Genomic DNA, 12,418 nt, shown 5'->3' on the forward strand with positions numbered 1-12,418 from the left:
AAAAGTGACACCAATGACTTGAAATCTAGACACATTTTCTTGAAACATAATTCCGAGCACTGCATTTGTCTCATGCCAACTCTCGTGGTTTTACAATCACATTTTATTTTTAAAGGATTGCTCTGCCTTTTGTTGTTGGGTGAAAACCCACAGACAATACAGGAAGAAACTGCCTGAAGCCTTGATTCTATGATGACATCTGTGCAGGGATCTGTCGGGAGAAGTGGATCTAAATTTACACAGGAAACAAACAGTAAAACCAACTATAAATAGGGCATTGTCAGCGGCACATTAATAAAGGAACAAGGGGGGGTAAAATCTTTCAGGGACACAATGCATAAAAATTAAAAAGGAATCTAATTTTTATTTTCCTTGTATTCTTTTCTGAGTTTTCTTTTGTTTTTTTTAATCAGTTCTCAAGATTCTCTACAGTGAGTCATGACTTCTGGAAATTCCATTTATGAATTGCTCAGATATTTAAAACTCATCTGAAAATCTGATCCTCGAAACATGAGTCACTTCAGTTGAAAAGCCAGAATTCAAGATACCACCACCAAAATACCCCACCAGATAACCCAGATAAACATGTTATTCTGATGGAGTTTTCAACGTGAATGTTGTAACTTTTCCCTCCATGGAAAGTACAATTTTCCAACACAATTATAAAGATCTCACCTGTCAGCTATGCTTCCTGGCTGGACTTCCTTGACAAAGATACCAACTTCTCCCACGCTGGGATTTTTAAGAGCAACCACACTAAATCCAAGACCTCCAACAGAAGGTTTATCAATCTTTATTGATTCTATTTGTCTTCCCTAATAAAACAGAAAATAAAATTATTTACTAATTTTTAATGCAATAGAACGAGCCAGTTTAAAACTTATGAACACTGGAAGAATTATTCTCCTCCTAAGACTAAAGAAAGGCAAAATACTGAATATGTTATTTCTATAAAAGCTCCTCCATTTATTATTTTTAATATAGCAACGTATTGGATATGCAAGCACTCTGAGGTTCTGAAACCTCAGGGAATTTAAGAGCTGCTTTCACACTTCATTCACATTATGAGATGAATTCCAAACTGGATGAGAACTATGAAAGAAGTGCTGTCTAGAGCAATATATTTGGGATTTCTGGAAATGCTGCATAGCTGAACTAAATTACTTGTCTTTTGGTTCCCCTTGCTTTTAATGCTGATTTTAGGTGTGCATTCAAAAGACTGTATTTTTTAAATAGAGAAATTAATTTCCTTCCCCTCCCTGCAACTTCACACTTAATGTTAAAAAAGTTTGCTTTTGCAACTGCCTGTTTTTCAGTTTTAATACAAGATTTCTGGGGTTGTTTACTGGGAAATATTATTCAGAGAATGCACTACTATCACAGCTGCTTTATCCAAAATAACATGCAGTCTTTACTGCTAAATCTTTTATCTGATGAGTTAATGACATACTAATGAGAGGAGTTATGCTCAAAATATTACAGCTACATTAAGGTAGTCAATTAGCAACAGTTACTTAATACAGAAAGGCATGACTAACCAATTAAATAAATGGTTCAGAGTAACACAGAACAATACATTTGTGGTATAAATGCCAATCCCACGTGTGTGGATGTCTGCACCTGTACAAATTCTTATAGAATTGTTATAGAATTTGTACAGTTTTAAATCACAAGTTTTCACAATCCACATGGCAAAGTTAAGCCAAACTAAATGAAGAGTTAAATAAAATATTACGTGCTACTTCTTTTAATCCTTCACACTGCTCGTGTATTAACAAAGCTGGCACATTTCCAATTCAAAATATACTTGATAAAACAAGTGTCTCCATCAAAACGAGTTTCTGCTGAAAATGTCCATTTTCAACTAAGTGTCATCAAATACCAAAAGCATTTTTCTGGCAACTGAAACTTCTTTACTGTGTCGGGGCATGCGGCAGGAAGCAAGACAAAAAAAAATTGGCAAAGAAAGAAAAAAACAAAACAAGCCACCAAACCACTTCTTTCTACTGCTGACTTTATCTTCCACAGGGTAAAGTTTTCCTCAGCACACTTCTACTTTGTACTGGTTAGGAGGCACCACTCTCCCAGAAACACAACAAAAAAGCATTGTGAAAATGTACTCCTAAAGCAAAATAAGTTTGGAGAGCCTTACCTTTGCCATTTGTTGGATGATCATGTTAAATTCATTAACTCCCAGGTTTGGAGTGAAGGGAGGTGTTTTGGGTCCAGGTGAAAGGCAAGGTGTCCCAGCAGCGACTGATTTGTCAGCAAACACGAGCAGCCCTCTCTTAGTAAAATCAAAATCTACTGAGCGGTCAGGAGGCATGTAATTGAGCTGTTAAAAATGAACAAAGATGTGGGAAAACTATAAAAAACAAAAGAAGGGATTTCCACATATACCATGCTGTGTGCAGACTGCCAAAGAAACAAGTGTACACATGTTCATATATGCCTATTCACACAAATACACGCACCTGTATAAATTAGGCAGCATTAAAATTTAAGCTACAACCAAGCTATTATAATAAAATTTAAACTGTTTTTCAGAAGGAAAGTTCTCTGAGTGTTCCAGCTGTGTTTCTACTCCACTTTTTTCTTCGTTTCTTTCATGCGTCTTCCCTGCCTATGCCTGTTATCCTCTTTTCACTCTAATATTTCAGAAACAACACACGCAAAAGCAGCAAACATTAAAGAGGCATTCAAGCCCTGTTGCAATTGTCAGGCAAATCAGTATAAAATTTTGGCACAAAAATCCAAATACTCCAAGAGTCACTCAGGAGCCCAAGGCCTGGTCTGTATTATCCCTTCCCCAGAGAGAGCCTTGGTACAAACTAGCTAACACTGAACATGCTATCACTGCTAGAACTTGCAGTTCTAGTCCTGACTGATAATGAAGAAATGCAGAAATATTCCAAGTGTGATATAATAAACTGGAAAATCTCATCCTGAATGAAACTGCCCATCCTTAAATAGAATTTCAAAAAACCCTAAATTTTCTAGATATGCGAATTCCTAACATTCTGGATGTAACATCCACTCTGTCACAGTCACATCTTAAATATACTTGTATTTTTATACATTTTTTTAATAGTATGCAGACACGCATTCAAGCTCTGGAAGGAAGGAAGAGATGTAGAACGTATGGGAATATGGCAAGAACGGATAATGAATGTCACAGCCATCACCAAGCCACCCAGGGAGGAATATGTGAAACACATTTGGCAATGACAGCAAGGTGGCCTTGTCCCCCTAACCACCCCGCTACATCTGCAGCTGGGCAGGTGCAGCCAAGACAGGGATTGCTGCTGCTCAGGCCCTGACTTTGAGCTTTTGCTGCTGATTTTAAGTTAACTGCAGGGCAAGATCTGTTCATGCAGATGTGTCATGGATGCCCATGTCCACAAAACCTAAATGTCAGCTGGCATTATGAACCAAACTACATAAGTTCTGACTGCTGCTGAAGCCAAGTAATTTTAAAACTAGCTTGGGTAGGTCTGCATCGGAGCTTGGCAAATCTTTAGGAGGGGTTTTCTAGACTTTCTTTCCCAAAGCAGGTTAACCATTCTAGTACAAATTAACAGGAACTGAAGCAATGATGTCTTTTAAAGAGGAAAGATGCTGCCAGTGAGCTGATAAACGTATTTAGCTTCTCTGGAAAACAAAGGATCCCAGTCCAACACTGTCCAGAACTCAAAGTACTGGAGCTGATGTCTTTCACAGATGCTTTTTTCTGATCGATGTGGTTCCCAACACCTGCCTCTCCTGCATTCCTTTCAAAGCACATTGCCCTTTGACCTGTTTGTTGCAAAACCACTTCTCATTTCAGCAGCGACTGTTGATATCAGCTTCACAAAAGAAAAAAAAGCCCAACGTTCACTCACACCATGTTACAGCTTATTAACAAGAGCGCCCTCGTTAACACACGCCTACACATCATGATTTAAGTCCCATGCTGCCCATAGTGATCATCGCACCAACAACTGTAATTTTACACTCACTTGTTCCTTCAGTTGCTTGATGGATTGCTGGAGAGTCAGGATCTGGTTAAACAAGGGGCTCCTGAGGGTGTTCCGTAAAACAGCCAGGTTTTCCTGGTGTTGGGAATCCCTTTTCTCATGCAGTTTTGCTTGCAGACGATCCAGAATCTGCAGCACCTGCTGCTTATCTGCACCACAAAGGAGTCCAGGTTAGAAATGGAGCTTCCTTACTCACTGCCCCACAAAAGCAATCACTTTCAGAGCACATACCTGCTGCAGGGTTTTCAGGCATGTTGAGGGGTATTTTTGGAATAACCTCAGAATAACCTAGATGAGATTTAAAAAAAAAATCAAGTTAATAAATGATATATCCAAACAGAATAGTAACACACGATAAATGCGATAGTAAAATACTAAGCTAACTACAACTAATTTAATAGAAAAAAACCACCACCCCCAGTTGTTTACCCCAACTATTCAACAAAGCTCTCAACATACCTAACTGCACTGTAGCCTAAGCACACCTAAAAATTTTTCCTTGCTCTGTGTACTTTTCCTTTCACACACAGAAAGGAATACAAACAACTTTCAAATATGAGTAAAAATGCAGTTATAAAAACAGACTGAAAAGGCAAGAAAACTGAGACATAGTTATGTTTAACCAAATTATTTTGAATATTGACACAGAGCTAAAATCTAGCTATTATTTGGAAGATACTTTTACACTAATTAATTATTTGTAGATGGTACATTCTTCTCATGATAGCTCAGCCCTGTTGAATGGCAATGTAGGTGAAACGTTGTGTTTCTTTACAAAACAATGAAATTTCCTCCACTCATGGGACGGCACAGAATTAAGGCCCCGAATTGGGCAAATTAATCCCTATTCTAACACGTTCCTAAGGAAGGTCAATTCTAATCACAGCCTCAGTGGTGGAAACAGGTGAAAGAAGCCTGTTCTCTCCTCCTGCAGGAGATTGCCTTTCTCTTTTCTATGTACATGACAAGCTTTCAAGTAGCAAAATATCCTTTATCAACCTTTTAAGGGGCAGAATATCCTTTATAAAGCTTCTCCACAGTGCCAAATAGAACAGGTCTCCAACTGGGGCTGAGGCCTAGATGGCAGTATAAAAACAACAGACTTGCAATTAGCAGCGATGATAAATTTGTACCCTTGCTTGCATGTTATTAAGTTGATGTGGAGCCTGTCATTCTGAAATCTATCAAGGCAGCTCTACCAAAACACACATGAGGAACAACATTTCTTCACTTAGTACAAGCTCCTCTGAAAGAAGTCAGCCATTTAACAGCACAATTTACATAATTTTAATTATATCCAGTCTATAACCATGTAATTTCAGAATTATATATTTGGAATTATTTTGGTACAAAAATAGCTATATCTATATATCTATATAAAAAAAGCTCTTTATATTGCTTTTTTAATCTTGCAATTCAAGAGCAGAAAGGGTCATATGGTAAATGTGACACCAGGGTAAGCACATCCCAAGGGCTCTCTCCCAGCAGGACCTCTGATCCTTTCAGCTCTGCCGCTGACACTGTCTGTGCTCACATGGAAAACATCTGGAGTTCTGGGAGGACACTGTTAAATTTAACGAAATATTAATTACGCAGGTGAGTAGCGTCTCTTCTGCAGAGTCGTATTAAGTTGATTTACCTAATGAAAAAAATAAGCGGATACAGGTTTGTCACAAACCACAATTTTAGATTTATGCACCCTTTGCTGTGCATATCTAAGCACCTTTGGCTCCTGAAGGAATTCCTGCAGAACTCGGTGGGTTTGTGTTGTTTCGACCCAGGGCCAGGCAAAATTAGTTGCTTTACAAGACTATCAACAGATTTAGGAGGTCATTTTAAATCAAACTCATAGCAAGAGTTGAAGCAGCAAAGCCATACAACCCCTGAAAGATTTTCAGGAATGCATCTGAACTTTTGGAAGTGCTGCAGCTTTATTTTCTTTTCCATTCAAAATAAAACACTTCTAAGAGCACAGCAGCCTTTGATTCTGTGCTGAGATCTGCTTTTGAAGAACAGACAAAAATGCCATTTCCTTACGCACTCCTGAGTCTTCACCTAAACCAAAAAGACAAAACCTAACCTCCTCGACTAAAAATACTGTATGAACCTTAACAAAGCAGGACAAAGAATATGGAAATTTGTTCTTTCTTCCGAGTTTTACTTCCCCCCATTTACTTCCCTCCTCTTTCTACCTCACACCAGCAGATAAAAGAGGAAAAAAAACAACTCTAAAGCAAGTAAACCAAAATCAGAAACGGATGGAAAATAACTCCTATGAGGAAAAGTGGCCTGGAATACCTTTAAACCAGCAGTGGGGTGAAGAAAAGACTAAACGCAGGAAAGAAATCCAGCATGGTAGGAAACAACAACGACTTGACAGCACCATGCCCATCTAAGAGCCAAAGCCAAGAGGCTGGTCTAGCTCCCCAGCCCTCTTTCATGCATTTATTCTTCCCCTTCCATCTCCATTCATCTGATCCCATAGTGAGCTGGAACGGGGAGCTAAACATGCAGAAAAAATCCTTCACGTTTGGGTAGGGTGAGTTTTCTGCCCAGTTAGCTCTGAGCTGCCAGCACTGGCAGAGGGGGACAAGAAGGGACAGGGATGTACCCATACCTTGCAGCAGAAGCAAACTGCACCATGAGAAACACCCGTCCCACACCAAAATAGCCTCAGTGCCACCCTGACCGTCCCCAAGATTAACCTTTTTCCCACTACAGAGGGTGTAACAACAGCAATTATGATGATGGGGTCAGACCCAAAGAAACTGGAGATTTAGATTTAAGGAGAAGAATGCAGGTGAGAGATCTAGGCTCCATTGAGGCTGAAGTTCCCTGGAGAAGGAGGTGCAAAATGCGGGGGGGGGGGCGGAGATTAAAGAAAGTTTCAGCTTGAGCTGCTCCAAAGTGTCACTAAGAGCTGCTCGTGCTGGTGGATGCCCAAGTGGACCTCGTGTTACAGTTCAGGTTTACACAGCACTTTGGGATTCCTCGTGATCAAAACTGGCCTTCAGCCAGTTTGCAATGCTTTTTAATGATTTTTTTTTTCTGCAATACATTAAAACCACCCGCAGTATTTCTTTGTTCTCCTTTCTTTCATAAAAAGAGAGTGGGGAAAAAAAAATAAACAGCTCCTTCTGATGTGAAGGGATCCCTGAGTTTTCAAGTAATGGATAGTTGAGGACAGGTCTCTAAGACTGGCTTTTGGGCACCACAGAAACTCACAAATCCATGTATTATGGTTCTCTTTATGTTCAGGAGCACAAACGTTATCATTACACATTTTCCAAATACACTCTAGGTCAGAACACAGTGTCAACATACAAATTATAAAGTCCATTCCTAGGTGTTAAATTTGAAGAATGATCCAAAACACTCTAGTTTGTCTTGTTAAAATCAGTTCAGTCACCCCACATTCAACTTTCTCTGCTCCAGTCTGAGTTCTACAGACATTTATTTATCTTATGGGTAGACAAAAGTACAAGCCTCAGTTCAACATTTATGTCACAGCTCCCAATATAGCCATAAAATCATTGAGAAATTGATGAATTTAAGGAAGTTGAGTGTTTTCTAACCCCAGGACATGCCCCACACTCCAGCACAGCATGAACTTGGAGTTTCAATGTCTTCTGAGAGCTGAACTCAACCCATCTGAGGGAGTAGGAAAGCTTCATAAGGTTTTGTACGAAATCCCAAGACTTGGATCTTCCTCAAAAGCACACTTAGGAAAAAGGAATTCCCCCGTGCTGATGCCAGCAGAGGTCATCAGAAGAGCAGAAAGGTTTAAGTCTTTCATTGCCATCAGCCCCCTTCCAGACACTGCCACTTGCATGGAGACACGGAGCGCTCGACCCTGGAGCATCCCAGAGTCAGAGGGAACATGATATCCCATGACAAACACCTGCCCTCCAAAAAGGGCTGCTGAAAGATGGGAATGAGTGTGCTGCTGGGGTCTGGAGGAGGACATGGTTTAACCAGAAGAGATTCTTCTGCCCATTCCTCCCCACTCACCTACAACCACTTCTGTCCCACATCCTTCAACTTGGCCTAGAACAACCTGCATCCTTCCGGGAAAAGTCCTGCCTCATGGGATGGTCTCCTCCCCACTCAGCCTGGCTGAAACCTTTTTGGACATTAAAATCCAGAAGTGCTAACTAACTGCTGCTATTTTTCAAATGCTTCTAACACAGCTAACCTGAGCAGTCTGCTACAGCAACAGCCAAGGGTTCATCCCACTCCAAAGTCACCTTTCTGCACTAATGCAGTTGGAATTTTTCCTGGCCCTGTTATCAGGAGTGACTAAGCTGCATATCATATTCCTCATCAGAGAGACCTCTGACTTGGAAAATTTCAGTCTCAGAGTTGATAAAAAAGTAAAAGCAAAAGCAAGGGAAAACAGGATTTGTTAGTGTGATCTTAATCCTAAATTGTCCTAACATAGCATCACCTGTAACTTCAGATATTCAAAACTATATTTACATGCCATCAAGCGAGTACACAGTGTGAAAAAAACACTATTCTAACCTATAGCTTGCCGTCCTATGTGTTATGCTCAGTTTTTCTCGTATTGTACAGAAAAATTCAGTCCAACCAAGCATAGCATGCTCACAGCTTTCTGATGAAACCACCAGAACCTGCTGCTCTGTGCAATGCTGAAGGATTTATAAAAAATGCTGTGGAGCAGCATCGACTGCTCCAGGCATTAGAAAGAAACAAATGAACACTTCTGCGAGTACCTGAGCACAGATACACCACACATCTCCAGGGTACAGTAGGTCAAAGGTAAATATTGTTAAAAATAAAAAATACTCCATGGGAAACTTGCGCAAGTCCTGTTTTTACATATGATCAGTGACTACAGGATGAGGAAAGTGAAGAAAACCCAACACTCTGCACCTGTGATTACCAGTCCCCATGCAGATCAAGAGGAGTCTTACTCACTCTCCAGGCATGCTAACTTTTAACAAGCAGAACCTGAATTCCTGCGGACTTCAGCCCCTAGGGAAGTGCCGGTGTGGGTTCTCTGTCGTCTAATAGAAGGGTGAGCTCATGCCAAAGCTGCTCTCCATGAAGCAATAACATGGTCTCAAAACCTGTTCTCACAAAGCTCACGAAAACTTGGTTTTAGAGCTAAATATTGTGATATTCTACTGATATTTGCCAATAAATCCTAAAGTTACTATGACGACAGTGTACATGATTAACAAATCACTTCATGGATAAACAGGGCTGTTAGACCTGGAACCATGCTGAGCTTCTAAGCTTCAAAAATTTACAAGGAACACCTATTAATCATCCCTAAACAAAGCAAAAACATGCTCTGCTAAGAATCTGTGGATTGACTAGCACTGACGGGAAGTGTTGCAATGGGTGCATTACTTCTCTGCTCTTCCCATCATGATCCAGCCTTTCCAAGGAATGCAAACTGTTTGCACAACAATAGGATACCAAGATGTCTCCAGCACCTGGGAGAGCCTTCAGAATCCATAGGGAGCCACACAGTTCTATCACATCCCTAACACTAAGCCTTGGGGTTAAAATGATGCCAAAACCTCCAGTGCATGAAACTCTAAGAGTTTTGAGGTGGGGAGTCTCTGGGTGAGTGCAGGCTGGTACCCTGACCGCAGCTATCCTGGTCAAGGTGGTGTCCACAGCAAGATATCGGTCAGGCACTGGAGAAGCGGGAGATGGTTGGAAACACTCAGAATCACGGAATGTTTCAGGCTGGAAGGGACCACAGTGGGTTCATCTGGTCCAACTTCCCTGCTCAATCGAGGTCATCCCAGAGCACACGGCACAGGATTGTGTTCAGAGGGTTTTGGAATATCTACAGTGAGGGAGACTCCACACCCCCTCCGGGCAATCCCAGCGCTCCGTCACCGCACAGGAAAGAAGTTCTTCCTCATGTTCAGGTGGAACTTCCTGTGCATCAGTTTCAGCCCGTTGCCTCTTATCCTATTGCTGGGCATCCCCGAGCAGAGAGATCCATCCTCTTGGCAGGTTGGAATATTTATTACAGATAAATGTCGATATTTTTAACCCCATTTAGATACTTATAAACATAATTTCACCCGAGGATCTACACCACCGTGTCCGAAGGGGAATTAAGCCCTCTAACAGAGCCTACTCTACGTGCCCCCTCCCATCCATCCCACCCGCGGGCTCCCGCGGTACCTGGGCGGGAGGCGGCGCGCGCTGGCCGGGAGCGCGCGAGATGCCGGGATGGCCGGGAGCGACGGGATGCCGGGAGCGGCGGATGGCCGCCGGCGCTCACCTGGGCGGAAGCGGGAAGCGAGGGGCGATCCCGCCTCACCTGCGGCGCAGGAAGCCGGGCGGCGCGGCGGGAGAGCCGCCTCCCGAGGGACGGGCCGGGATCGGCCCCTCCCGCCCCGGCGGGTCCGCGGGCGGTGCGGGGACAGCGCACGGGGAGGGGACGGGGCTGAGCCCACCAGCGAGACACGGGGTCTGGCCGCTGTGGGAAGTGCAGAGCTTAAACTTCGGAGCAGAAATTAACTTTTTAATCAGTTTTCAGGTGATCCTGACCTCCCAGTATGTTTATAAGTCGTGGTTCTGTCACATAGTCCTTGCCTGTCACATGGCCACCGACCTCCCCAGCGAAGGCAAAACAAGTATAAATATTGTAGAAAAGCTTGGTTTTCACTCTTTTGCAGTAAATCGGTGTCCAAACTTGATTCAGGAGCTGTTTCACGCTCCCACAGAGGTGAGGTGAGCTGTGCTCAGTCTCAGCAGTCCAGCCCGTCACCACTTCACACAAGGGAACGTCAAAAAACGTAGAAAAACTACTTGGATGGAGTTAAGGGATTGAAAGACTTCCCACACAGAGCACCGAGCCAGCGCTGCTCCCAACAGCACCCCAAAACATACCACGTCACTGCAGCTTCCAAAGAAACACAGTGCAATGCCCGGGATGGCAATAAAAGCAAAGTTTTCCTCCCACTAGTCACAAAATACTGAACAGGCACCATTTTAGTTAATTGCGGGAAATGCAGGTGCTTTCTGTCCCTGAAACCTGTATGTTAGCCTGCTTTCTGATTTTTAAAGAATTAGATATGTACGCACATGTACTCAAAATCTCCAAATTATAATTTTTATTCTGCTACACAGTTTCATGAGCTCATTTGCTGATCTCACACAGCCCTGCTCATTGCACACAGTAAGGGCTACAGGAGATTTGGAAAATAATTTCTCATAGATTTCCCCTCACTCTAGTGCCTGTTTTTACTATGCAGCAGCAGTTGCACTAGAGCACGCAACATGTTAAGAACACACCATCTCATCCCCCTTTTTAAAAAATTCCAGCTCCAAACGCCCAACTTCCCAGTCATGACTCTCAGTTTTAATTAATGTGGCGCTCGTGAGAAGTGACAATTTTCTTGACAGTGATGAACAGCGAGTGGTGTATTTATCCATCCGAGAGACGCGCTGCAGACAGAAGAGCCGAGCACTTTCCCATCAGTGCACCTCTGTCTCCATCTCCGAGGGCTGAGTTCATCTCGGAGCGTGCTCTGGCCCTGGCCTTTCGCTTCCAGTTGCTGAAAGGAGTATCAATTTTCATTTGCATACTTTGCCTGCTGAACTCCAGGCTGCCAATTCAGTTTACACAAATCTCCCAAAAAGCTGTTAGATGGCAATATTTCACATCGCTGGCTGGGCTCTTTGTCAGCCATCCACACGTTTTAAATCTACACTTTTACAGATTCTGAGTATCTGGGACCACGACAAACCTTTCATTGGTATTGACACTCTAGGCAAGTAACCAAAGTAACACCCATTAAACCCAAAAGACTTCCAGGAAGTCTGGGTAACGATGATGTTCTAATCAGTACTGTCTCAGTGTTGCTTTTCCAGCTTATTAGGTCCGATTTTCAGGAAATGCTTCTTGAGCTGATGTAAACTTAGGACAGTGGTGCTGCCTTTCCTGGGTGTGTTTACCCCAAATGATTTCTCCATCTCCTATAAACAGCCTGGCATCCCCAGTAGTTCATAAGTGAAAACTGACTCCTTCCAACCTAGCAAAATCTGAAACAGCCACGCTAGAAAAGCATTAAATAACTGTTAAGGAAGCGAGAAAAGGAAAAGGTTTGTAATCACCACCAAATACCTTACAAAGAGCACATGCTGATGAAGATAAAAGCTTGCCTGCTCCAGGCATTAATAATTCATTTGAAAAAATTGAAATAAAAAGCGTTTTTAACAATGCACAACTTCATGCAAAAATAGAGTAACAATTTCAAAGTATTTCCTTAATCGGAGTGCTGTGGGTGTGGTGGACACAGTGCCAGCACATCAGGCCCACCTGGCTGCCAGGGAATGTCCCAGTCCAGGTTAACCTGGTTTGGTAGGTGTTGACAGGTCACACCTTTAACTTCTCCTGGGGTTTT

At 42.4% G+C, this 12,418-nt stretch overlaps 1 protein-coding gene across 5 annotated transcripts in view; it reads right to left on the reverse strand.

The window, feature by feature from the left end:
* Nucleotides 1–4,270, reverse strand: part of PATJ (PATJ crumbs cell polarity complex component) — a 137,550-nt gene extending 133,280 nt beyond the window's left edge. For all 5 annotated transcript variants that reach the window (XM_018072283.1, XM_018072285.1, XM_018072284.1 and 2 more), the window contains exons 1-4: nucleotides 4,248–4,270; nucleotides 3,999–4,165; nucleotides 2,153–2,335; nucleotides 676–815 (exon numbers count right to left, since the gene is read on the reverse strand). In XM_018072283.1, coding sequence (XP_017927772.1) covers nucleotides 676–815; nucleotides 2,153–2,335; nucleotides 3,999–4,165; nucleotides 4,248–4,269 — 512 coding nt within the window. In that variant the 5' untranslated portion in view covers nucleotide 4,270. The remainder of the gene's footprint in view (nucleotides 1–675; nucleotides 816–2,152; nucleotides 2,336–3,998; nucleotides 4,166–4,247) is intronic.
* Nucleotides 4,271–12,418: the final 8,148 nt, after the last annotated feature.

The sequence above is a fragment of the Manacus vitellinus genome, unplaced genomic scaffold (assembly GCF_001715985.3).
Source record: "Manacus vitellinus isolate BGI_N305 unplaced genomic scaffold, ASM171598v3 scaffold_21_pilon, whole genome shotgun sequence".
NCBI lineage: Eukaryota > Metazoa > Chordata > Aves > Passeriformes > Pipridae > Manacus > Manacus vitellinus.